This window comes from Heliangelus exortis, chromosome 21 (assembly GCF_036169615.1).
Source record: "Heliangelus exortis chromosome 21, bHelExo1.hap1, whole genome shotgun sequence".
Classification (NCBI taxonomy): domain Eukaryota; kingdom Metazoa; phylum Chordata; class Aves; order Apodiformes; family Trochilidae; genus Heliangelus; species Heliangelus exortis.
The window spans coordinates 10,992,131-11,018,597 of record NC_092442.1 but is presented as its reverse complement, the minus strand read 5'-3'; the positions used below and the strand labels follow the sequence as shown (position 1 = coordinate 11,018,597).

General features: G+C 49.8%; 1 protein-coding gene and 2 long non-coding RNA genes across 13 annotated transcripts in view; all 3 read right to left on the bottom strand.

Annotated features, from left to right (window-relative positions):
- Positions 1 to 259: 259 nt before the first annotated feature.
- On the bottom strand, positions 260 to 1,871 carry LOC139806051 (uncharacterized). 2 transcript variants are annotated; one of them, XR_011730090.1, is made up of 5 exons: positions 942 to 1,871; positions 817 to 868; positions 516 to 570; positions 402 to 441; positions 260 to 317 (listed from the first exon to the last, which is right to left on the bottom strand). It is a non-coding gene; the product is annotated as an uncharacterized lncRNA (long non-coding RNA). The 2 variants fall into 2 exon arrangements; XR_011730089.1 differs by lacking the exons at positions 817 to 868; positions 942 to 1,871 and having other exon boundaries at positions 516 to 765.
- Positions 1,872 to 1,915: 44 nt separating this feature from the next.
- Positions 1,916 to 10,245, bottom strand: LOC139806050 (uncharacterized). Of its 3 annotated transcripts, XR_011730086.1 has the most exons (8): positions 9,034 to 10,245; positions 8,589 to 8,628; positions 8,254 to 8,446; positions 7,839 to 8,157; positions 3,111 to 3,157; positions 2,503 to 2,991; positions 2,310 to 2,405; positions 1,916 to 2,047 (listed from the first exon to the last, which is right to left on the bottom strand). It is a non-coding gene; the product is annotated as an uncharacterized lncRNA (long non-coding RNA). The 3 variants fall into 3 exon arrangements; XR_011730087.1 differs by lacking the exons at positions 7,839 to 8,157; positions 8,254 to 8,446; positions 8,589 to 8,628; positions 9,034 to 10,245 and adding exons at positions 3,242 to 3,300; positions 3,354 to 3,560; positions 3,658 to 4,608; XR_011730088.1 differs by lacking the exons at positions 7,839 to 8,157; positions 8,254 to 8,446; positions 8,589 to 8,628; positions 9,034 to 10,245 and adding exons at positions 3,242 to 3,282; positions 3,354 to 3,560; positions 3,658 to 4,608.
- Positions 10,246 to 11,896: 1,651 nt separating this feature from the next.
- The window catches only part of FBXO39 (F-box protein 39), a 42,048-nt gene continuing 27,477 nt past the window's right edge, over positions 11,897 to 26,467 (bottom strand). For 2 of the 8 annotated variants that reach the window (XM_071765391.1, XM_071765390.1), the window contains 5 exons: positions 25,654 to 25,892; positions 24,792 to 24,932; positions 24,362 to 24,419; positions 24,109 to 24,209; positions 22,528 to 23,856 (listed from right to left, as the gene is read on the bottom strand). In XM_071765391.1, coding sequence (XP_071621492.1) covers positions 24,135 to 24,209; positions 24,362 to 24,419; positions 24,792 to 24,932; positions 25,654 to 25,892 — 513 coding nt within the window. In that variant the 3' untranslated portion in view covers positions 22,528 to 23,856; positions 24,109 to 24,134. Of the gene's footprint in view, positions 12,302 to 14,395; positions 14,498 to 14,695; positions 14,744 to 22,527; positions 23,857 to 24,108; positions 24,210 to 24,361; positions 24,420 to 24,791; positions 24,933 to 25,653; positions 25,893 to 26,467 lie in introns of those variants that run through there. The other 6 variants (XR_011730150.1, XR_011730151.1, XR_011730152.1 and 3 more) reach the window with 6 other exon arrangements.

Below are 26,467 nucleotides of genomic sequence, written 5' to 3'. Positions count from 1 at the left end.
CCACCTGCAATTCCCAACCTCGACTCCTCTGCTCAGCCCCTCCCCACCCACCCCTGGGCCCTCAACTTATCTTCAAGAGCGAGAGCAACACAAAGCCATGGTCAGTAATGAAAACCTCATTGTTTGAATGGGATGTGCTTCCAGTCGCACAGTTCCTCTTCATCCCCTATACATACAAACGGAAAAAACACAACCCACAGATCACAAACAGCACTGGCACAAGTCCCACCTAAGCCAACACACGGTACTTCGGCTGCACTCACCATGCACCTTCTCGTTCCAGAGTTGAATGCTATCGCCACCATTGCTTGGGGCGCCTGAAACACCAAGAGAAACAGTTCCTGTTCTGCTGATCAGAAGTCACCAGCCCCATGAACCCCTCGCTACCAACTTGGCTCAACTTCAACGCTCAGCCAGTTCCAAAGGTGGCACATGCAGCGCCTACAAAAACAAAAGGAAACGTTTAAGCGACTTGATGTAAAATGCATGGCTGACTCAGCCCACCGCCATCTCACCTTCTCCAACCCCTCCTAATGTGTGTCTTTGTCCCTCCGAGGATGGTTGTGGCACCTGCAAAAGTCAAAGCAAAAGGCACATGCTGAGGTTGTGCCTCCAACAACAGGCAGCCCACTGTGATGTCCACCTCCTCCTCCTTTACCTCAGTTTCTCACCCATCTGCCTGCCATCCTTGTGGGGTACCAAAAGTAGGTTTGGAGGGCACGTGGAAAACACAAAAAACAGGGGATGCCAATGCCTTCAACCAAAATAAAACACCTGAGAAATAACTGCTCCTCCAGCTCACCAGCCTTTGCTCACCTTGCCAGAGCCACCTCGGGAACAGATATTCTGCTTCCTTGGCTGCTCTCACCTGCAAAAGGACAAACAAACCATAATGGGGTCAGGTAGCCAGGAGAGGGACCTTCGCTCCAACACCGACTAACCTTTGGATGGTGCTCTTCTCTCCTCCTGCTCTTTCATGTACATCCTCGTCACATGGGATCTGAAAAACAGTGATACACAAGTCACTGGAACACTGCCCAACAGATGAACTATTCAGTTATGGCTCTTCCAACAAACTCTGGGAAGAGCAGCTCCAAGCCAAACACTCAGACCAACTCCAGACGCAGCCCTGCAAATCATGAGACGTGATCTCAAGAGAACACCAAGAAGAATATCTCTGGGATCCAAGACTGTTGGGCAAGAAGACGTACAGCAATGCAACTGCAAAACGAGGGGCTGAATCAAGGGATGCCAAAGAACCCGGGCTTCAAGACCTGATGACACGAGAATGCGGGGAATAAAGTCCCACTCTGGGAAAATCCATGACCAGAGATGATGCTGATGCAGGTGGCAATGATGTTTCAGAAGATGACCATCAGGAAGCTTCCCAGATTAAAGACCTATCAACACTTCAAACTTATCACACAAGAAGAAGATGCTGCTGACCAGTACTGTGCTGATGAGAGAAGACCTTCCAGGGATGATGTCCCAGATGTGGGACCTGCTCCGAGAGGACATCAAGGCCTGAGGAAGCTTGAAGACAAACACATACAACACAAACTACACGCCACCACACACCAAGGCTGGAGCTGCCCTGCCCACACTGGCATCGCATCAGAAATTAATCCGCTTCCTTCACCTGACCAAAGGAGGCTGCTCCCAGACTGCCCTCTCCCCTACGCAACTCCGACCAGCCTTGACCCCTCTACACCACTGGTCCTTCAACTTATCTTTCAGAGGACTGGCTCTCCAAAGTTGTGGTTAGCCAGGAAAATAGACAGGAGCAGCCTAGGATAATCCTCAGCTTGCAAGGTTCCCCTTTGCCACCTGCATTAAAAAAGTCACACCACAACACCAAAACAAGCAAAGAAAAAAACTCCACACACATAACCACAACACCAAAATACCTACCAGAATATTCAGCAGTAAATCCATCAGCCAGCCCCATTCCCTTCTATATGTCCCAGCTTTGCAGAAGAGCCCTGCAAAGTCCCACTCAACCACACTTTCCAGAGTTGGATGCTGTAGGTATCGTCATTCAGGGCACCTAAAAGGCACAAAACTATTGTTCTGCTTGAGAGAAGACACTAGCTCCACAAGCCCTGCACTACCACCTCACCTCCAACGCTCATTCAGTTCCTGGAACTTGCTAGCATCATGCCAGGGAGGGACAGGCTCCCATCAACCACCCAAAGGGCACCGCTTCTGGACAGCTCGCTCCCCTACAGTAACTTGACAACCCGAGCCAGCGATTCCTAACCTTGACCCCTCTACACAGACCCTCCCCAACCATCCTCCCTTTCTCTTACCTTTCAAACAGCTGGGGCTCTGAAGCACTGGACAGAAAAGTAACCCACATCGGCTGACGGGGATCTTCCCAAAACCACAAAGTTCCTCCTCACCATCTGCAATAACAAACAGCAGTGCCACCAGAAATAGGACGTCAGCTAAATACCAACCCCTTCCACAAGCTCCTCATAACCCCTGGCTTGCCCTGCTCACCCTCTCCTTCCACACGTTATGGCCACCATCGCTTCTGGCACCTGAAATACCAGGAGACACAAAATTCCTGTTCTGCTTGTCAGATCGAGCCTCCTCGTTACCATCCCGTCTCACCTTCAGCGCTCTTCTGGCTCCAAAGGTGCCACGTGCAGCACCTGCAAAAACAAAGGGAAACACTTAACCGAGTCGACGTAAAATCTCTGGATGAGCCAGCCCGCAACCATCTCACCTTCTCCAACCGCTCCTCAACACATGGCTTTGTGTGGCACCTGCAAAAGTCAAAGCAAAAGCCACATGCTGAGATATTGCCCCAATCAACAGCAGCCCACACCAGCCTTTGCTCAGAAAACTTCCAAATCCCTTCTGCAACAACTCCCAACCTCAGCACTTCAGTTCAGTCCCTCAACTTATCTTCCTGAGGGATGGTGGTTTTGGATCTATGTCCAGCAAAACACCACGCTGTCTGACGGGCACGTTCCTCTTCATCCCCTGCAATCAGAAAGAAAGGAAAATCAGAAACAGTGTCACCAATAAGGTGCACTTCAGCCATCAACAACCGCTTATACTACACCCACCACCTCAAAAGGGCCCCACCCAGTTCCACTCACCTCCTTGATCCAGAGTTGAATGCTGTGTCCACCACTGCTTTGGGCACCTAAAAGACCAAGAGAAAGAGTTACTGTTCTGCTGATCAGTACTCACCAGCTCCATGAACCCACTCTCTACCACTCCAGCTCACCTTCAATGCTCACGTGGTCCCAAAGGTGGCACACACAGCACCTGAAACATAAGGGAAACCTTTAATAGAGTTCATGTTAATACAGGGCTGACCCAGCCCACAGACATCTCACCTTCTCCAACTGTTCCTCAAGACATGGCTTTGTCACTCTGGCACTGTGTGTGACACATGCAAAAGTCAAAACAAAAGGCACACACCGAGATATTGCCCCCAACAACAACCAGGCCACTGCGATGTCCATCTCCTGCTCCTTTACCTCGGCCTCTCACCCATCTGCCTGCCATCTCTTTGGGGTGCCAAAACAAGGTTAGGAGGGCACCTGAAAAAAAACCACAAACAACAAGGGATGTTCATGACCAACCAATAAAACAACACCTGAGAATAACTGCTCCTCCAGCCCACCAGCCTTTGCTCACCTTGCCGCAGCCACCTCCAGTGCCCGTATCCTGCTTCGCTCGCCGCTTCCACCTTCAAAATGACAACAAACCATAATGCGGTCAAGCAGCCAAAGGAGGCACCTTCCCACTGACTCCACACCCTGACCAACCTTTGGATGGCAACTTCCTGTCCCCCTCCATCTGTTTCTTGCTAGTCATTGACAAGTAGGATCTGAAAAACAGAATTACGCAAGTCACTGGAAAGCTGCTCAACAACTAGACAGTCAGCTCATGGTGCTTCCAATGGCCCCTGATGCTACACAGCAGGCAGGGCAGCTCCAAACCAAACACTCACACCCACAGACCAATCTGAGACACCAACACGTGAGTCACAAGACTTGATCTCAAGATAAAACTCGCAGCAAGAAGAGGGACTCTGGAATCTAAGACTTGTGGGCAATAAGACCTACAGCGATGCGTCTGCAAAGCGAGGGAATGAAGCGACGGATGCCCGAGGAGCCGCCTTCAAGACCTGAGGACGCAAGGATGCGAGGAATGAGTCCCCCTCAGGGAAACTGGATGGACAGAGATCAGATGACAATGCAATTGAGAATGACATTGCAGAAGACAACCATCAAGAAACTTCCAAGTCAAGAGACCGATCTGCAATTTAGACTCGTCGTGCGGAATAACACGCTGCTGATCAGCGCCGTGCTGATCAGGAAAGGCTTTGCAGGGAGGATGCCCAAGAGGAAGGACTCGCTCTGTGAGGACACAGAGGACCATCAAGGCCTGAGGAAGCTCTGAGACAACAAAGACTGACAACACAAAACACACAACCCCACACACTAAGGCTGGAGCTGCCCTGCCCATGCTGGAATCGTACTGGAAAGTAACCTGTTCCCTTCACCCACCCAAAGGGTGCCACTCCCAGACAGCCCTCTCCCCTACACTAACTTCAAAACACCACCTGCAATTCCCAACCTGAACTCCTCTGCTCAGCCCCTCCCCACCCACCCCTGGGCCCTCAACTTATCTTCAAGAGCGAGAGCAACACAAAGCCATGGTCAGTAATGAAAACCACAGTGTTTGACTGGGATGTGCTTCCAGTTGCAGTTCCTCTTCATCCCCTATACATACAAACGGAAAAAACACAACCCACAGATCACAAACAGCGCTGGCACAAGTCCCATCTAAGCCAACGCACACTATTTCCACTGCACTCACCTCCTCAAGGGAGCCCCATGGTATACCATGCACCTTCTCGTTCCCGAGTTGAACGCCATCGCCACCATTGCTTGGGGCGCCTGAAATGCCAAGAGAAACAGTTCCTGTTCTGCTGATCAGAAGTCACCAGCCCCATGAACCCCTCGCTACCAACTCAACTCAACTTCAACGCCCACCAGGTTCCAAAGGTGGCACACACAGCACCAGCAAAAACAAAAGCAAATGTTTAAGCGACTTGATGTAAAATGCATGGCTGACTCAGCCCACCGCCATCTCACCTTCTCCAACCCCTCCTAATGTGTGTCTTTGTCCCTCCGAGGATGGTTGTGGCACCTGCAAAAGTCAAAGCAAAAGGCACATGCTGAGGTTGTGCCTCCAACAACAGGCAGCCCACTGTGATGTCCACCTCCTCCTCCTTTACCTCAGTTTCTCACCCATCTGCCTGCCATCCTTGTGGGGTACCAAAAGTAGGTTTGGAGGGCACGTGGAAAACACAAAAAACAGGGGATGCCAATGCCTTCAACCAAAATAAAACACCTGAGAAATAACTGCTCCTCCAGCTCACCAGCCTTTGCTCACCTTGCCAGAGCCACCTCGGGAACAGATATTCTGCTTCCTTGGCTGCTCTCACCTGCAAAAGGACAAACAAACCATAATGGGGTCAGGTAGCCAGGAGAGGGACCTTCGCTCCAACACCGACTAACCTTTGGATGGTGCTCTTCTCTCCTCCTGCTCTTTCATGTACATCCTCGTCACATGGGATCTGAAAAACAGTGATACACAAGTCACTGGAACACTGCCCAACAGATGAACTATTCAGTTATGGCTCTTCCAACAAACTCTGGGAAGAGCAGCTCCAAGCCAAACACTCAGACCAACTCCAGACGCAGCCCTGCAAATCATGAGACGTGATCTCAAGAGAACACCAAGAAGAATATCTCTGGGATCCAAGACTGTTGGGCAAGAAGACGTACAGCAATGCAACTGCAAAACGAGGGGTTGAATCAAGGGATGCCAAAGAACCCGGGCTTCAAGACCTGATGACACGAGAATGCGGGGAATAAAGTCCCACTCTGGGAAAATCCATGACCAGAGATGATGCTGATGCAGGTGGCAATGATGTTTCAGAAGATGACCATCAGGAAGCTTCCCAGATTAAAGACCTATCAACACTTCAAACTTATCACACAAGAAGAAGATGCTGCTGACCAGTACTGTGCTGATGAGAGAAGACCTTCCAGGGATGATGTCCCAGATGTGGGACCTGCTCCGAGAGGACATCAAGGCCTGAGGAAGCTCTAAAGACACACAACACAAACTACACGCCACCACACACCAAGGCTGGAGCTGCCCTGCCCACACTGGCATCGCATCAGAAATTAACCCGCTTCCTTCACCTGACCAAAGGAGGCTGCTCCCAGACTGCCCTCTCCCCTACACTAAATTCAAAACCCCTTCCACAACTCCCACCAGCCTTGATCCCTCTACACCACTGGTCCCTCAACTTATCTTTCAGAGGACTGGCACTCCAAAGCCATATTTAGCTAGGAAAAAAAAGGAGCAGCCCGGGATAATCCTCAACTTGCAAGGCTCCCCTTTGACACCTGCATTAAAAAAAAAAAAAAAATCAAAAATTAAAAATATAAAAAAAAATTTTAAAAAGTCACACCACAACACCAAAACAAACAAACGAAGAAACCCCACACACATAGCCACAATGCCAAAACACCTATCAGAATATTCTGCAATAAGTCCAACATTGGCCAGCCCCATTCCCTTCCAAATGACCCAGCTTCGCAGACTCACCCACGCTTTCCAGAGTTGGATGCTGTAGGCATTGGCATTCAGGGCAACTAAAAGGCACAAAATTATTGTTGTGCTTGAGAGAAGACACTAGCTCCACAAGCCCTGCACTACCGCTTCACCTCCAATGCTCATTCAGTTCCTGAAACTTGCTAGCATCATGCCAGGGAGAGACAGGCTCCCATTAACCACCCAAAGGGGACTGCTTCTGGACAGCCCACTCCCCTACAGTAACTTGAAAACCTGACCCAGCAATTCCTAACCTTAACCCCTCTACACAGACCCTCCCCAACCATCCTCCCTTTCTCTTACCTTTCAAACAGCTGGGGCTCCAAAGCACTGGACAGAAAAGTAGCCCACATTAGCTGAAGGGAATCTTTCCAAAACCACCAAGTTCCTCCTCGTCATCTGCAATAACAAACAGCAGTGCCACCAGAAATAGGATAAATACCAACCTCTTCCACAAGCTCCTTGTAACCCCTGGCTTGCCCTGCTCACCCTCTCCTTCCACACGTTATGGCCACCATCGCTTCTGGCACCTGAAATACCAGGAGACACAAAATTCCTGTTCTGCTTGTCAGATCGAGCCTCCTCGTTACCATCCCGTCTCACCTTCAGCGCTCTTCTGGCTCCAAAGGTGGCACGCGCAGCACCTGCAAAAACAAAGGGAAACACTTAACCGAGTCGACGTAAAATCTCTGGATGAGCCAGCCCGCAACCATCTCACCTTCTCCAACCGCTCCTCAACACATGGCTTTGTGTGGCACCTGCAAAAGTCAAAGCAAAAGCCACATACTGAGATATTGCCCCAAGCAACAGCAGCCCACACCAGCCTTTGCAACATTCCTTCTGCAACAACTCCCAACCTCAGCACTTCAGTTCACTCCCTCAACTTATCTTTCGGAGGGATGGCGGTTTTGGATCTATGTCCAACAAAACACCACGCCGTCTGACGGGCATGTTCCTCTTCATCACCTGCGATCAGAAAAAAAGGAAAATCAGAAATATTGTCACCGATAAGGTGCACTTCAGCCATCACCAACCACTTATACTACACCCACCACCTCAAAAGAGACCCACATTGTTCCACTTACCTCCATGATCCAGAGTTGAATGCTTTGGCCACCACTGTTTTGGGCACCTAAAAGACCACCAGCTCCATAAACCTACTCTCTACCACCCCAGCTCACATTCAGTGCTCATCTGGTTCCAAAGGTGGCACACACAGCACCTGAAACATAAGGGAAACCTTTAACAGAGCTGACGTTAATACATGGCTGACCCAGCCCACAGACATCTCACCTTCTCCACTTGCTCCTCAGGACATGGCTTTGACACTCTGGCACTGTGTGTGACACATGCAAAAGTCAAAGCAAAACGCACACGCCGAGATACTGCCCCCAACAACAACCAGGCCACTGCGATGTCCACCTCCTGCTCCTTTACCTCAGCCTCTCATCCATCTGCCTGCCATCTCTTTGGGGTGCCAAAACAAGGTTAGGAGGGCACCTGAAAAAAACCACAAACAACAAGGGATGTTCATGACCAACCAATAAAACAACGCCTGAGAATAACTGCTCCTCCAGCCCACCAGCCTTTGCTCACCTTGCCGCAGCCACCTCCAGTGCCCGTATCCCGCTTCGCTCGCCGCTTCCGCCTTCAAAATGACAACAAAACATAATGCGGTCAAGCCGCCAAAGGAGGCACCTTCCCACTGACTCCACACCCTGACCAACCTTTGGATGGCAACTTCCTGTCCCCCTCCATCTGTTTCTTGCTAGTCGTTGACAAGTAGGATCTGAAAAACAGAATTACGCAAGTCACTGGAAAGCTGCTCAACAACTAGACAGTCAGCTCATGGTGCTTCCAATGGCCCCTGATGCTACACAGCAGGCAGGCCAGCTCCAATCTCTGGATGAGGCAGCCCACAACCATCTCACCTTCTCCGACCGCTCCTCAACACATGGCTTTGTGTGGCACCTGTAAAAGTCAAAGGAAAAGCACATGCCAAGATACTGCCTAAACAGGCAGCCCACTGTGATGTCCACCTCCCACTTGCTCCTTTACCTTGGCCCCTCACCCATCTGCCTGCCAGCCTTGTGGGGTGCCAAAATGTGGTTTGGAGGGTACGTAGAAAACGCAAAAAACAGGGGATGCCAATGCCTTCAACAGCAACACAACACCTGAGAAATAACTGCTCCTGCAGCCCACCAACCTTCACTCTATGGAATGCTGCTCAACACATGGACAATTCCACTAAGACTCTTCAAAGGACCCTTGACCCAATGTGGGCAGGAGAGCTCCAAACCAAACTCTCAATGCTGACGCCAACCCAATACACAATGCTGCAAACCACAAGACTCGACCTCAAGAGGAAGGATTCACAGGAAGATGAATGATTCCAGGATCCAAGACAGCTGGGCTGGAAGACATCCAGGGATGCAACAGCGACACGTGGAGGCTCCATTGTGGGCCCAAGAGTGTTGAAGGGCACCGCGTTTTAAAAGAAGCTACTTTCTAAGCTTAGATGACAGGTAAATGAGAAGCCTGGATTCAAGACCTAAGGATACAGGGAACCAGTCCCAGTTTAAGAAAACCCACAATTAGAGATGCTGATGCAGTTGGGTAGAACATGTCAGAAGACAACCTTTGAGAAAGCTACAATACACAAGACTGTTCCACGTTGTGAATTTGTTATGCAAGACAAAGCATCACTGAATGCGCTGATAAGGTGTTTCAGAGCCTAGGGATGGTGCCCAAGGTGCAAGACCCTCCCTGTGAGCACAACGAGGACATCAAGGCTGTAGAAAGCTCTAAGACAACAAAGACAGACAGCAGAAACTACACACCACCACACACAAAGGCTGGAGCTGCCCTGCCCACATTCGCATCGTGTTGGAATCTAACCTGGTCCCTTCACCTGACCAAAGGGGGCTGCTCCTGGACAGCCCTCTCACCTACACTGACTTCCAAACCCCTCCCTTCAATTCTCAACTTTCCCCCTCCCTGTCCAGCCCTTCCCCCCACCTGGTTCCACTTATTTTTTAGAGGGCTGGGCACCTGAAGCCATGGTCAACAAGTAAAGCCACGTCAGGGGGCTAGGATGTTCCTGTAGCCACAGGGTTCCTCTTCATCATGTGCCATGAGAAAATTCCAACCAACAGTACCACCAGCAAGTCCCATACCAGTAAACACTGACCTCTTAGAGAACACTGAACTTCTCCAAAGAGCCCCTGAGTGTTCCACTTACCCTCTCATTCCAGAGTTGAACACTGCAGCCGTTACCACTTGGGGAACCAAAAAAAGAGAAAGGCAAAGCAAACAACCACTGCACCAGCCAAAAGCCCCCAGCCGTGCTCCTCTTACCTGGTGGAGCTCCAAGCACAATACAGCCCCCAAGCAGACTGAGCCCCTGAATAGAGGTGGAGGCTTGTATACCCTGGGCCCCGCCCCACTGCCCTTCCCGCAATCCATTGGGAACGCCCCCTCATCAACCTGACTGGCCACACCTGGGCTACCCCAGCCCAAGCTGGAGCTCTTCAGAGAACATCATCCCCTGCTCCGGCCACAGCTGGGAGCTCAGTCCCCAGGGGCTGCCAACACCACACACCCCCCCTCGGGGCACTCTAAAGGCAGGAAAATGTTCATCTAGACTCCTCAGGAATCCCAGCAGAGTTGGGGACAAGGCTCAGAGCCTGAACAGAGACAGAGAAATTAAGCAAAGGAAAGAGAAAAAGGAAAATGAGGGAGAGAGAAAGAAGGACGGGTAGAAAAGAAGGGCAAGACCACACCCATGGGGGGAGGAGTAGAAGGACTGGGCCACAATGACAAGAAGGGGGCAGGAAATCAAGCCACAATCAGTGCTGCCAATGACCATCACACCTGCCACTGCCAACCTCTTCAGCATCCGACTCCTAAGATCCCCCATGGTGTTCTGGTCATCTGCTTATTCCAGAATCCGATGCTGTGGCCATGATTTCTTGAGGCACATAAGATACCAGCAAGACACAAACTTCCTGTTGTGTTTGTGAGATGTCACCTGCCCCCTGACCCTCCTGGCTACCATCCCAGCCCACCCCAAATGCCCATCCAATTCCGACAGGACCCGCACAGTGCCTGCAAATACAACTGGAAAGTGCTGCGCTGAGTTGCCACAAGTTACTTTCCCTTAGCACCAACCTGGCTGAATACTGCTCCATCTGCACGGCCCGCTCCTGGGCACGGAGCATCACCGACCTGGAGCAGAGCCCTGCTTGGAGGGGTGGGACAACACGTGGGAGGGAGGGGGGGTCATCCACCAAGGGTAAAGCTAAAAACAGGGGGTAGGGCCCCGAGGAGGCAGAGATGTGCACAAGGGTGATCAGCCCAGAGAAAGAGGGTGGGTCCAAGACAGATTGGGGTGCAAGCACCAGCCCTGAACAGCACATCAACCCGGGGAGGCGGGGACCTCCCAGCCCAGCACCACCGCGCACCCCCTCCAATTAGGAACCAGGAAGCAGGAGTGGGGCCACTCTGGATAGGCCTCTTCCCCCTAACTCCCGCCTCCCTGCAGCATGAACCGAGGCCCCACCCCCCCACCACTCTTGTCGCCCTGTCACCTCGCCCTCCGCGCAGCATGTGCTGAGCCCTTTGCCCACGGAGGAGCCAAGCATGGTGTGGGCAGAGCCAACCCTGAAGGGTGAGGAAAACAAGGAGGGGAGTGCAGCCCCGGAAGGGAGGGCAGGGCAAAGCACGGAGGGGGCGGAGTCACAGATGGGGCAGGGCAAAGGCGAGGGGGTGTGATGGCGGGGCCACACTCAGGGGGCTGTGACAAGCATGAGGTGGGCGGAGAGCCGAATGGGGGCGTGGTCAGGCTCAATCTTGTCCCAGAGCAGGGGGAGGAGACACACAGGGGTGTGGTCAACCTCAGAGGCGTGGCCACACACAGGGCACGCAGAGCCACTGCACCCCAGGGGGCGGAGACACTCGGGTGGGCACAGGACAAGTACAAGGAGCCTGGGACCGAGGCACAACACAGGCAGAGGCGCAGGGACACGGATGGGGGACGTGGACAAGGCTAGAAGGGGCATGGGGAGACGATGCAGCTGGGACGGTGCATCACATGGAGGCTGGGGAGGGAGAACTAAATTACTTTGATACTGTTGAAACACAAAAATACTGACTTCTCATCTTATCCATCTCCAATCTCCAGTGAACCCCTCTGTCCTATTTCTCACCTACATACCCACACAGATATTGGAGTCACATCTGGTTTTGGTTGGTTTTATTTTCTATTTTCTTTCTCTTTTACATTTCTTCCTCTACAAGTTTTTCCTTCATAGCGTTTTCAAGTCTTTTTTAATTAAGACATGATGGAAGACATGAAGGCACAGACCCCAGCTGCTGCGCACAAAGAGAATCGTTTATTTTGCAGCTCGCAAGACTTATATAGTATCCCAATATCTATTGGCTGATCAATTTACACCTCAAAGTGCTCTTCCTACTAACATAAAACCTTATCTACCCGTTCCCACCAGGTACCAGGACATAACATTGTCCAGATGGCAAATTCCCCAAGTTATTTACAGCTCTTTGTTGTTCTTCAGAGTCAGTGAGTGCCTGGGAATCTGCAGCACTCCTCTATCCCACGCAGGCCTGCTCCTCTGCTGTTCTCCTACAAGGACACACAGATAAGTTTATTTTTTGTATATGTTAAAGATATTTCTACTTAGATTTATCCTTCAAAATCCACTGCGTAGTACAGAACCTGGAAGACGTAGCCTGGCCCTGGGAAAAGGGCAGTGATCTCACCAGGCATAAATTGATGATGTCATAGGAAGGGGTCAACAAGTGTACATGATGAAATCTATGGGGCAGGCAGGCAATTGTGGGTCATGCTCACTGGAGCCTTGAGTAGCCAGTGGTCAAGCAGGCCAGGCCCCCTTGAAAGCTGTGGGGCAGTAGCCCCACAAATCTAACTCCAGTTCTATGAGACAAAAAACAGTCAGGGATGCCCCTCTGTCCCACGGTGATCCATAAATGACCCCAACACAGCCTCACAAGTGCCCCCCAGCCCCAGAAACCCATAGAGCCTACGTGTCCTTCAGCCCATGTCTCACCCCACAGAGGCCCCCAAGTATCCCCCAGCTCAATGTTGCACCATAGCCACCCCCCACACTACCTAAGGGTCACCTCCTGCCCCAGAGCAACCTCCAAGTGCCCCATCTCAACCCTCCATCATTTTAGGGTCCCTCCCTCCTAGTGCCCACAGACTACCTGTTCCCTGAAGCACCAGCCAGAGGTCTTTCCCTGCCCCACAGCACCTCCCAAGTACCTTTCCTCACACACACACTTGATGGTCCCTCCCAGTGCCCTCCAGTATAAACCAGTACCTCATAGTGCCAATTTAACCCCTCCCAGTGCCCCACTCCTCTCCCAGTACAACCCACTAACAAGAAGAACTAGGAGAGGTGAAGGAGGAAATGGAGAAAATTGAAGAAAATCGGGAGGGACAGGGAAGAACTACAACACACAGAGCCCTCACTAACCCTGGGGGATAGCTGGGAGGAAGTGCCAAACTGAGGGAATCGGGAGGGACTGGGAAAGGCGGGGAGAGACTGAGGGGAAACTGGATGGGACTACAAGATAGACTGCAAGAAGACTGGATGGGGCAGGTCAGGGGGACCCATGGGGCACTGGAGGTCCACATGGAGCAGGTGGAGAGCACTATTGGGTAGCTGGCAGTCCCTATGGTCCACTGCAGATCCTCATGGGGCAGGTAGGCTTCCCTATGAGGATCTGGGGTGTAGCATGGGGAAACTAGGGGTCCCTATGGGGCAGTAAAGAGGCCCTTTGGGGTTCCTGTAGGGTATTTAAGGGTCCCTGTGGAGCAGGTATTAGGGTGCATGGGGTATTAGGGTCCCTAAGGGGCAAGCAGGTGGCCATATGGGGCAGCATGAGGCTCTCTGTGGCACTCAGGGCTCTGTAGAGCACTAGGTTCCCCTATAGGGCAACTGAGTGGCTCTGTGGGGCATTTAGTGGGTGCTATGGGGCTGTTCAGGGCCCTCATAGGGCACTGCAGGCCCATGAGGCAGGTACAGGGCACTACGGGGCTAAGAGAACCTCATAGGAAACTTAGGTAGCCCTATGAAGATTCTGAGGGCCCTTGGAGGGGAAGGTCACAGTGGCCCTGTGTAGCACTGAGACTCACTACAGGTTTGTTGGGTGTTCCTTTTGGGGCAGTTAGGAGGCACTATGGTGCACTAGGGTTTCCTATGGGGCACTAGTAATCACTATGGGGCAGCTAGAAGTCCCTATGAGGCAATTAGCAGGGCCTGTAAGGCAGAGGATTTTTACGGGGCAGTTAGAGGGCACTATCAGGCACTGGAGGGTAGTATGTGGTAGCTGAGGGGCCCTACGGGACATTGGAGGCTCCAATGGGGCTTTTCAGGACCTTGTGGAACTAACGATGCCTTGTAGAACAATGAGGGGGACACCACAGCCAGGTGGAGAGATCAGTGGGGAATAAAGAGTCCCTATGGGGCTGTTAGAGGGCTCTTCAGGGTAATTATGGGTTGCTGTGGAGTAGCTGCCACCCCCACGCCCCCTTCCGAGTCCCCCCGTTTCTACGGATCCCCTCCGCTTTTCCCGCCCCCCCGCCCCTCCAAGCCGTGCGCTGCCCCCTATGCCCCCCTCCCCGGCCGCCATTTTCCCACCCGCCTCTCCCAGCCGCCATTTTGTCTCCTCGTCGGCACCGTCGCTGCCTTACAGAGGAATCACCGCTGCAAAGGTTCGAGGCTCGCTGACTGGCCGCCCGTCACGGGGGGAAAGGTTTCCATTGGCTCCGCTTCTCGTGTGCCCAAACCACTTCCTGAGGCGATACACGCACTGATTGGTCGCTGCTTTCCCGACCCCGCGGCTCGCACCCGCCCCTCATTCTCCACCCTCCCGGGATGCTGCTCGCTCTGCCATTGGCCAATGGGCGGGACATCACCAGCGCCCGCTCATTGGGCGCTGAGAAAAAACACGACGAAAGGAAAAAAAGGGGGGTGGGCCGGGGGTGCCTTACCCTTGGTTAAAGAACTCGGGTATCTTCCTCCTCTTGGAAGAAAGGTCATAGAATCATAGAATCCTAGGGGTTGGAAGGGACCTCGAAAGATCATCTAGTCCAACCCCCCCTGCCAGAGCAGGGCCCCCTAGAGTACATCGCCTAGGAACGTGTCCAGGCGGGTTTTGAATGTCTCCAGTGAAGGAGACTCCACAACCCCCCTGGGCAGCCTATTCCAGGGCTCTGTCACCCTTACAGTAAAAAAATTCTTTCTGATATTCAACTTGAACCTCCTATGCTCCAACTTACACCCATTACCCCTTGTCCTATCACTGGTCACCATAGAGAAAAGCCTAACTCCATCTCCCTGACACTCACCCCTTACATATTTGAAAACATTGATGAGGTCACCCCTCAGTCTCCTTTTCTCCAAACTAAAGAGACCCAGCTCCCTCAGCCTTTCCTCATAAGGGAGATGCTCCACTCCCTTAATCATCTTAGTAGCTCTGCGCTGGACTCTTTCAAGCACTTCCCTGTCCTTCTTGAACTGAGGGGCCCAGAACTGGACACAATACTCCAGGTGTGGCCTCACCAATGCAGAATAGAGGGGGAGGAGAACCTCTCTTGACCTACTAACCACACCCTTTCTAATGCACCCCAGGATGCCATTGGCCTTCTTGGCCACAAGGGCACATTGCTGGCTCATGGTCATCCTCTTGTCTACCAGGACCCCCAGGTCTCTTTCACCTACACTGCTCTCCAGCAGGTCAGCCCCCAACCTATACTGGGACATCGTGTTGTTCTTCCCCAAATGCAAAACTCTACACTTCCCCTTGTTGAATTTCATCTTGTTCCTCCCTGCCCAACTCTCCAGCCTGTCTAAGTCTCTCTGAATGGCAGCACAGCCTTCTGGTGTGTCAGCCACTCCTCCCAGCTTAGTGTCATCAGCAAACTTGCTGAGGGTACATTCTATACCCTCATCCAAGTCGTTGATGAATATATTGAACAACACCGGTCCCAGTACCGACCCCTGAGGGACTCCACTAGTCACGCCCCTCCAACCAGATTCTGCCCCATTGACTACAACTCTCTGACTCCTTCCTTTCAACCAGTTCCTGACCCACCTCACTACCTGATCACCAAACCCATACTTGATCAACTTATCTACAAGGATGCTGTGAGAGACGGTGTCAAATGCTTTACTGAAATCAAGATAAACCACATCTACCGCTCTTCCATCATCTATCCACCTAGTAATTTCCTCATAGAAGGCTATGAGGTTAGTCAAACATGATTTACCCTTGATAAAACCATGCTGACTGCTCTTGATGACCCCCATGTCCTTGATATGCCTGGAGATAGTGACAAGAACAAGTTGTTCCATCACCTTTCCAGGGATGGAGGTGAGGCTGACCGGTCTATAGTTACCCGGGTCCTCCTTCTTGCCCTTCTTGTAGACTGGAGTGACATTTGCTATCCTCCAGTCCTCAGGCACCTCTCCTGTTACCCATGACTTAATGAAGATGATGGAGAGTGGCCTAGCAATGACCTCCGCCAGCTCCCTCAGCACCCTTGGATGCATTCCATCTGGACCCATCGACTTATGGATGTCCAGATTACTCAGCTGATCCCTAACCCAATCCTCATCTACTATGTCAAACTCTTCATCTATCTTGACTACTTCTGGGGTTAAATGAATCTGGGGCTCATGCGGAAACCCTGCAGGAGTAAAGACAGAGGCAAAGAAGGCGTTCAGCACCTCTGCCTTCTTTATATCCTCTGTCACCAGGGCTCCCAGCTCATTCCTTAGTGGGCCAATATTGCCTCTAGTGTTAGTTTTGCTGGCTATGTATTTGAAAAAGCCCTTTCTATTATCCTTAACCCGACTTGCAAGGTTAAGTTCCAAGGACGCCTTAGCTTTCCTAATTGCCTCCCTACATCCTCTAATTGCCTCCCTACATCCTCTAGGTCGCACTTCTCCCGCCTGTTCTTAAGGACACGCTGAACAAGTCAGGGATTTGTCGTCGTTCCCTGCAGCCACCAAGTGCCCCTGATCGACTGCTCTGCACTTTAGGGTCCACCCCTGCCCCCTAGAACCTCACAGCCACCAGTGAGGGGTCTGCCCCTGCCCCAGAGCACCCTCCACAAGTGCCCCCCCCAGCACTACGTGGTCGCCCCGGTTCAGCTGTAGCCGTAATTTCACCATCAGCAGCTTCTCCACCAGGTCCCTGACACAGCAGCAGCTCCTGACCAGGACTGGCCAGTACACACCATATAGACCCAAATGCAACAAAGACCAGTATAGACCAGTCACACATCCACTGATCCATTATTCACACCCAGTGCACACCAGTAGCCCCCAATTCACCTTTCCAGCCCCCCCCAGTACACACCAGTTTACACCAGTAACCTCAAATGCCACTTCAACCCCTCCCTGTTCTCCCATCGCCCCTCCCAGTATCTCCCTGGTCCTTATTCCTACTTGCTCCCAGTGCCTCCACCCCTCTACCAGTACAACCCAGTAGCCCCCAATGCCTCAGTGCACACCAGTAACTCCTTATAGCCTCCCTCTAGTTCCTCCCAGTGTCCCCCAGTATAAACTGCCTGATGCAGATCTGTGTAGAAGAAACACATTCTTATATAAAATTACTTTTCTCTCTCTCCCTGAGGCTTACCTCCTTCCTTCTCTCTTTACAAGGGTTTTTTCAATATTTCTTCACCTTGTCTGGAGTGTGCCAACAGCAACTGCAGTTTTAAGCTTTCACAGAAAAAAAAATAAATTACAGACCACCCTTACTAAGCTGAAGCTACATATTTCTCTTACATCCTTCCCTCAAAGGATTTAGAATGAACAACTCGCATCCCGTTAAGAGGTCACTTCTAACCCTGGGTCACAGTAAAGGTTTCCATTTTTTTAATCCTTCACGTTCAGTTCATTCATTGACTAACTAAACCAGGTCAGTGAATGCAAATAAGGACAAAACACCAACAGTACACCACAGACACAGGATGAAGCTGCCCTGTCCAGTACATGCTGGCATTGTGTTGAATACTCATCCAGTCCTTTTACCCACCCAAAGGAGACTGCATCCAGACAGCCCCCTCCCCTACACTAATTTTAACATCCCTCCCAATTCGCAACCTCATCCCCTCCCAGCCCTTCAACTTTGCTTTCCAATGGGCAAGAATCTGGTAGATGGCAGAAAAAACAGCAGGTGTCCAAGCTAAAGGAAGCTAAAAATGTTCAACAGTAAGTATTTAGAATTCCACTATTCAAACGACATATTCACATACATGGGGGAAGGGAAAAGATGGCTTCTGCAGCTGTTTGAGATCCTGGGAAACACCATGATCATCAAGAGACACTCAAACCAGTATAACATGCTAAGTCAGGTACCTTTACAGCTATTAAGATCTCACTGGTAATTACCACAAAACAATCAAAACTGTAACTTGAAATATAGTATTGAGCAAGTTTCTTAAAGCACATTTTAACTGCCCCCTGGCTTATAACTCACTTCTCTAGCTCTCTACAAAAAGCAGCATTCTCAATTTCAGCTCAATTATTTTTGAGAAATCTAGCAAGCTGAAATAGAAACTTAAAGCCTTGTCATCTGCCTCAGAAAAGAAGTCAATGTTGGTTTTAAGATGAGAAGGGAAACGGGATGAAGTTATGCGTGCCGATATGTTTTTCATCTTGAGAAACCACCCTGAGTGGCAGAGGGAATGTGGTGTTAATTTGCCAGGTGTTAATTCTTTTGTTTTTCCTTGGAGGACAGAAGTAGACATGGTGGCAGGCTGAAGAGATGTCATTTAGCTTGCAGTATAGGCCAGAAATGTTTGAAGTTACATGAGCTGGAGCAAGAGAAGGACACCGAATCAATTCTTTCAGAAAAAAGAGGCACTCCTATAGGTTTACATGAGGGGGTAGGAACTGACAGGTGAATGGATGGACAAAGAAATGAGGGATTTAGTCTGATAGCTGGAAGGGCCATTGCTAAGGAGAGAGAGGTGATTCAAGCCTCTCTTCTTCAGGCAGTTCATAAGGAAGGATGGGTAACTATGAAAGAACCTTTGGCAACTGCCGACTGGAATCACTGGAAATTGGCTGAGGGAAATGACAGAGACAATCCTGATAAAACAGCCAGTGCTTTTTAAATTATTAAAACCCAGGACTCCGACTCGAAGGATACAGAAGCTATGAATATGATATTTGACCAAGAGCCTCTCAGACTCTGGCAGAGGCTCAGATAACCTCAGATGTCTCTTCAAGGGTCAGCAGACATTTATTTTTCCTCTTCAGACACAAAATGGAACCCAAGTATTTCAGACCACAGGCACTGTTCAATCAGTATCAAAGATGGAGAATGTTTGGAATTATGAATGCAATTCCTGAAGCTATAAATACGTGTAAATTATATGAAATCAGGATCAGAGGGAGTCAGCTTGTTTAAGAAATAAGTGGGGAGGACACTGCTAGGAAACACACTGATTTTCATCTAGAGTCTGGAGAAGGAAAATAAATCAAATGGTTACAGAAGCTGCAAAAATTGCAGGTGAATGAAATACAAGACTGGGTAAAGTCCTTAGAGGTTGCGAGAACACTGTGTAGGAATCATGATGGGCAAAAGGAAAAAGTAAAGAGCAGCTGAGCTGCAGCTCTGGAAGCAAGTGCAGGAAGGGGCTGAGGAACCCCTCTGAGGGAGACACAGTGATGGGAGACCTCCATCGCAAGTTTCACCCTTTATGCGATGCAATGCACCCCTTTAAGGGATGCAAGAATTTAAGGGAGCCTAGTTCTCACATGGAGATGAACTATCAGGAAATAACCAATGTGCTTTTTGGAAGGACACTGGAAACAAGATTGTCCATTGTCCCAACACGTGCAGTTCAAAATTACTTTCAGAGATTGGTGGTGCCTGACTACAATCACAGGAGTCTCTCAAAAAAGAACCTCTGGTTGCAAGAAGAAAATACCCTACCTGGTTACAAAAGGAAATACCACAAGAAGTAGAAGATGCTGTGATCCCCATTGCCTGCGCTAGAGAAGTTCCAGGGACATCCAAAAGAGCTGAACCAGTAAAATTTGACCTAAAACCAGGATCATCACTGCTAAGAATTAAACAACATCTTCTAAGCTTAGAAGCTAAAACTGGACTGGCTCTAATAATACAAAATTTTCGCAAGTTACTAGAATGTAAGCTCAAATACAACACTCCTATTTTGCCAGACAAAGAGGTTGATGGGAAAACTTATTGTCTGGTCCAAGATATAAGAGCAATAAATCAAATCCCACAGGATCTTCATCCTGAAGTGGTGAATCCCTATACATTGTTAAGCCTCCATGAAGAATGGGGTTGCTTTACAGTTTTAGACCTAAAAGATGCCTTTTTCTGTATTCCTCTTGATGTTAAAAGAACCATTTCCTTTTGAATGGGAAATCCCAGAAACTGGGAGGAAAATGCAATATACCTGGATGGTCCTGCATCAGGTTTTTAAGAATAGTCCAACAATTTTTGGAAACCAATTAGCAGAAGTGTTAGAAATTTGGAGAAACAAGGCACAGTATGTAGGTGACATTTTAATTGCTACAGAGACTATGGAACAATCCCTTTCCCACACTATTAAGTTGTTTGAACATTTTGGGGATTAGAGGATATCGGGTGTCCAAAGAAAAAGCTCAAATTGCTCAAGAAACAGATACATATTTGGCACTTCAAATCCCGAGAGGCCAGAAATAGCTGGGACCTGAGTGAGTAGTCAGGCATTGGAACAAACTTCCCAGGGAGGTGGTGGAGGGTGGAGTCACCATCCCCAGAAGTATTTAAAACCTGTGTAGATTAGGTGCTTCAGGATATACTCTAGTGGGCACGGTGACAAGGATATTGTATATTGTGTCTTTTCCAACCGTGACAATTCTGTGACTCTGCAACGCGATATGGTGGCAGTGGTGAGGGTTGTAGCCTGTTGGCCACAAACCCTCCAAAAGAAAGGTGATACCCAGGACTTTGGACTCTTCCCTTAATAACATATAGAGTGGAAGAATAAGGTATAATTTTAAAATCATTTTGTAACTGCTAAGCTATATAAAGATGTGTACTGTAGACAGATAAGGAGGAAGACCTGAGGCATGACAGCCTGAAGTAGGATGGATAATGGAAGCTACACCAGAACAGGATGGTTTGTGTGTGAGGATGGTAAGGACAAGACAGAGGATGGACACTGCATGTGTACAGGCCGAGATCAGCAAATGGACAAGGTAATGGAGATTGCTGAAGACTACCAGAGGACCCCCAAGGGGCTCAAGTATGCATGTGATAAGGACATTTGCAAATGAGAATGAGTCCCAGTAAATTAAATTAACATGTTAATCATCTCCTGAGAAATTAATGAATATGCATATCTAACCTGTACATAATCTTTGTGCTTGGACAGCTGAGTGTGCACCTTAGGTTGGAGGCCTAACAGACAGTAGGACAATACCACACAACAGGAGGAAAGGGTCCAACTGGAAGCAGAATTTGAGAATTATAATCCCAGAGGCAGAGGATGCAGAAAAGGTCCCTTTTACCTGGAGATGGCAGCAGAGCGATGAGTTCCAGGTGCAGAGGGAACAAAAGATGAAGGCAAAGGCATTCCAAGGCAAAGGACGATGGGCAGAAGCCTCTCTTCTTTGGACCTTCTCTCTTCTTCCACCTTGAGGGCTTTCCATATGGATGCTGGGGTCTGTCCTGCAGGGGGTGAGGAGGGCTGCAGGGACAAAGAAAGCAAAACTTGATCATAATGCCAAAAGCAATACTTTGTAGACAGAAAAAGGACACTCAGATGGTGCCAGTCGACTAAATTCCTCAGTTTCCACAGCAGCACTCACCGAGTCATGAGGACAGCACTGGACATTAACATGACCATAAGGACAACGTTAATAGCAAACTTCTCTTCAAGCTGATGTCATGACCTACAAGCTCATTGCCAGAACTGGGATACAAACAAGGACTTTATTTCAGGGCATCTGACCTGGACGGTCCAGGGCATCTAGAACAAAAAAGGACACTCACTGAACCTGGGTGCTGAAAATATTACTGTACACAAACATGACCCAAACCCCCCAAAACCACAATCCCCTGGAAGGCAAGCTCCTAAGCAGAGTGACATCATTTGGAAGGCAGATGCTTTTTTAGGCAGAGAAGATGAAAAGACATCATTACTGATTTTTCTCCAACAGGTCAGGTAAGAGGTGCCTGAAGCCACAGCAGAGGTTACATACCACCTGCTCTCAGCCACTGAAACTTGGGGGACGGGGGGGCAGGGGGCCATCCCTTCTCCTCCTTACACTGGGCTCTTCCTCAGCAGCCTCCATCCTCTCCTGCAGTTGCCTCCCTGCCCCACGGCCAACACTGACCCTGCCACAGGAGCCAGGAAGCCCAACAAAAGGTCATCCACTTCGCTTAAACAACCTTTAAGCAACCAGGACATCTGAAAGGAAAAGTTGGCTTGAATACCAAGATTATTTTTATAAAGTCAATAATATTAACAGTTAGGCTTGCTGCTCTGAAATAGCAAGCTCTGAAATGTCCCAGTGTCCCAAACTGTGCAAACAGGGCCTTCAAACGCAAGCGCATTCCAAACACTGCAGAAGAAAACTACACCTTTGGAAATAATTCTTATCTTCTGATTCTCTACACAATATTAGAAAAGCTAGAGAAGCAATCCATGGAAAAAACACAACCTCACTGTCTCGCTTACAGGTCAGTCTTAGAAACCTGCAGCTGACACAGTTAAAGCACTGGACACCAGCAAAGGAAATAAATCTTGATGGTTCAAGTGCTTCAATAGGAAAATTAGGAATGAGAATATTTAAAACCAGAAAACTTGTTGACAGAAGTAGCTTACATCAACCCATTTGATTAAAAAGATATATAGTAAAGCACCTTCTATACTTCTCTTTCTTTTGACTTCCACAATTACATATGCAACATTCATTCCCAAGATGCCAGTGCAGCAGTTGGGCAGGAAAAGACATGGCAAGAAGAGCTCAGGCTCAGGTCACCTGTGTAGCAAAAGATGAACTGTTGAGAGGGAAGAAGCTTCATGTGGAAATACACTTCAGAGCCAAAATGCACCATCACAAGAGTTCAGCACAGATTTTACACGGTGCCCCTTACTCGCCATCAATCATTAACAGACTTTTTGCCTCCCCAGCTGACACTCATGTTCATTTTAAAACAGCTCTGGAATTCCTTCACGTCAGCAGCTTACGGTCAAAAGAAGATGAAAATAAAATCGGTAGCCAGACAGGACAAAAATACAGAACGCTGGTGGTGACGCTGGGAAAAGAGGAGGCAAAAAACGAACCCGTGCAAAACCACAGCGCAAAACCATCCCGAGGAGCTCTGGCTTTCAGTCCCCAAACCAGCCGATTCAGCTCCCATTTCTGAGCCCAAAACCCAGCTGCCGAGCCTGTTCAAGTCCCACGAAAATGCAGGACTGAACCTCGGTTTCCGAGCCCAAAGCCACACCGCTCCAGCTGTCCCCAGACATCAACCTGTCAGCCTGTTTTCAACACCGGAAGAAAACTCCGCCCCCGTTCCCGGCCCGCAAGCCAGCCAGACCCTGACTGCGTTTGGATGGAGCCCTTCTGCACTCCCCACGGGGGACGCTGAGGGGTGGGAGTGGGGGGGTGCCGCCGGGCTCAGCCTTTGTTTCTCCGGCGGGCAGAAGCCGGCGACCGGACGGGGCTCCTGCCCCCAGCCCCGGAACTCCCCGCCTTCCCCGGAGCAGCGCTCGGGAGCGGCTCGCCCCGGCCCCGCGCTCCCCCCCGCTCTTACCTTCCCGCCGCTTCCGCCCTTCTCCTCGCCCCGAAGGCGAAGCCCGCCCGCCGGGCTGCGGTTCCGCGCTCTGCCCGCCGGCTCCGCCAACAGCGGCAGTGGCGGCAGAATTGGCATCGGCGGTTCCACACCGGCCAAGAGGAACCGCGCGGCGCCCCCACAATTCCGGAAGCACGGCTGCATCACGTGGCTCGGGTGCCAGCTCCCGGATTGATGACTTCACCAGGCCCGGGTGCGCGTGCGCAGAACCCTAAAGCCAGCACGAGTGCCGCCGCGGAGTTGGGATAGGAGGTAGCATAGACTGAGGATACAAACCAGGAGGGCAGGGCTTGTGGTGGTTGTGTCACTGGCGAAAAACTGGCATGGGGAGCTGAAGATGGACAAGGCCCAGAGAGGGGGAAGCGAAGGACGGACGTGGAGGGTGGAAGGAAAGAACACACTGGAGCTGCCCTGCCCAGCACGTACTATCGTTATATTGAAGAGTAACCCATTCCCAAACATGACTTTCTGGACAGCCGTGCCCTGTACATTAACTTTAAAACCCCTCTCTACAATTCCCAACCTTTTCCCTCCACCCAGCCCCTTCCCTGCCTGGATCCCTCAACTTACCTTTCAGAAGAATTGGGCATCTGAATTCATCTTTGGCAAAAAAACCCACAAAACACCATAACTAAGATGTTCCTGTAGTCACCAAGTTCCTCTGTTATGATCTGCCAAGAAAAAGCCCCAAAAACCCACCAACAAAACAAACCACCACATACAATTAAAAAAAAAAAAAAACAAAAAACAAAAAAACCCAAAAAAAGCCACACAAACAGACACACAAAAAAACCCCCACCAAACAAACTGTGCCAGCACTTACCATCTCAGCAGCCAACGCCAGCCCCTTCCACAAATTCTTCCTCCCCAAAAGGGAACCCCAGCAAGAAGAAAGAACCCAACATACTGGTCAGGCCATGATCAAAACACTGGGAATTTTATGGGGTTCACAGTAATGGAATGCGTTGGACGCTTAGTGAAGGATGCTTGAGGAGCTCATCAATCAGCATTATCGGACAGGAAAGCCACTATCAAGGCCTGGCCTCACAGACTGTCAAAGAACCCTGAAGAATTCTATAATGGAAGCTGTAGTAGTTTATGAAGTGCTTGGGGAATGCAGAGTGAGATAGTGAGATACCCAGCAGTAGATTACTGGTAGCTTCACATTCCTTGAAACTCTACAGTTGTTTCTTAGAATGATGGCAAAAACAGACTGCAATTTAGGGAACAAGGTTTCAGACAAAGCACTTGCCATTTTAGGTGGAGTTTTGCATGTCTTTTGGCAGCTCCACAGAGGCAGCTCCCCAGCCATGGAAGGCTGAACAGATGTCCCAGCCTGATGGGATGCTAACCACAGAGCTGCTGCGTTCCCATAGCGCTGGGTGACCCTGCACCTTTCAAATGCAAAAATAAAAGGGTCAACTGCTACAGTAGCAAGTTTTTATTCTCTGTCCAAGGGATTTGCTTAGGAGACCCTTGGCCCGGGTCACTCTCACACCACACCCGAGCCCCCAAGCCTCAGTTACTTCTCCCTTTTGCCCACCTCTGCCTCAGTCTCAAAATTTCCAGTGGTGTGACCACTGGCACCAAACTGTTACGGTAAGCTAAGGGCTCTGGAAAATAATGGCTAATAATAAGCCACATTTTAAGATGCTGTGCATGACAAAACAGGTGCTAAAGAGGAGATTAAAGAATTGGTTTTGGTGAAGTGACCATGGATTTTTTCCACTTCTACTGTAACAGAGCACTTTGAGACAGGTGCTGACAAAAAATGTCCCACTGCTGAGGCCTTCTCCTCAGCTGGCAATCCTGTGTAAGCTGCAGCTAGTCCCAAATATCAGGTTGCCTTATGCCATGAAAGACTAGAACTCTTGATCTGGAAAGAATTGGAACTGCCCATGGAACGCTGTCAAGACACACCATCAGATAGCAATTTGCTGAGGAGAGGATGACCCGGCCTCAGTGTTACCTGAGATCAGTATTGAGAAAACAGTTTGCAGCCATGGCAGCAACTGCTGTTTCTTAAATGTTACCCTTTACAGGGCTTGGCATCCCAAAGTGTAACAGACTGCTAGTCCTTGCAGTGATCAAACTGAGCCAAAGGAGATGAAATACCCTGCACAAATCAGGGAGTGGCTGCTCCTTCTGCAGATGTATGAGATTGCACAGATAACTGTAGACATGCCTTGCACGTGCGCTCTGTTACTTTTTGTCACTGTCATTTCAGCCTTGTGACAATTTGTGGTGCCAAGCAAAGATGACAGAAAAGTTGCCTGCTTGCTGGCATTGGAAATGGTCTCCCTGTTTCTCCCCCAGTCTTGCAGGTTGCTGCTTAAACTGAGGTAGCCTGAAACCTGTCAGAGAAATGGAAAAGAAGCAATGTTGGCTGGCAAAATGTCACGTCCTTACAGCTGGACATGTATCCTCGTGGTCACTCACAGTCATCAAGATTCCAAGCCTAAACCTGAGAAAGTGCCAAGAGCTAATGGGTTAAGCTGATGGTTAGGATGGCATGCTGCCTTATGAATGGTGCCAGCATTACAAGAACTTCTTTTATAGGAGTACTTAGAGCTCCCAGTTATGCCTGACACTGCTCGGTAATTCACGGGGTAAAAAATAGTCTGTGACTAAAATAGCTGGTCACCATAATGAGCAAGTCAACAGAAGGTGCTTTAACTGCGGGGATGTTATTAGCTGTATTCTACATATAGGGGCACTGAGGCAAAGGAGGGGAGACGAGTGGTGCAGGAAGGATGTGTCTGACAGTGTGGCTGGCAATATTAATATATGAAGTGGGTATATATACTACATACAAATACACACATAGAGACATGTTCACAGAGGAGCCTAATTTTGTACATACAAACATTATTGAACACAAAAAACTTTAAATTACAGTGTACATCTTCATCCTGTTTCACTCCTGGAG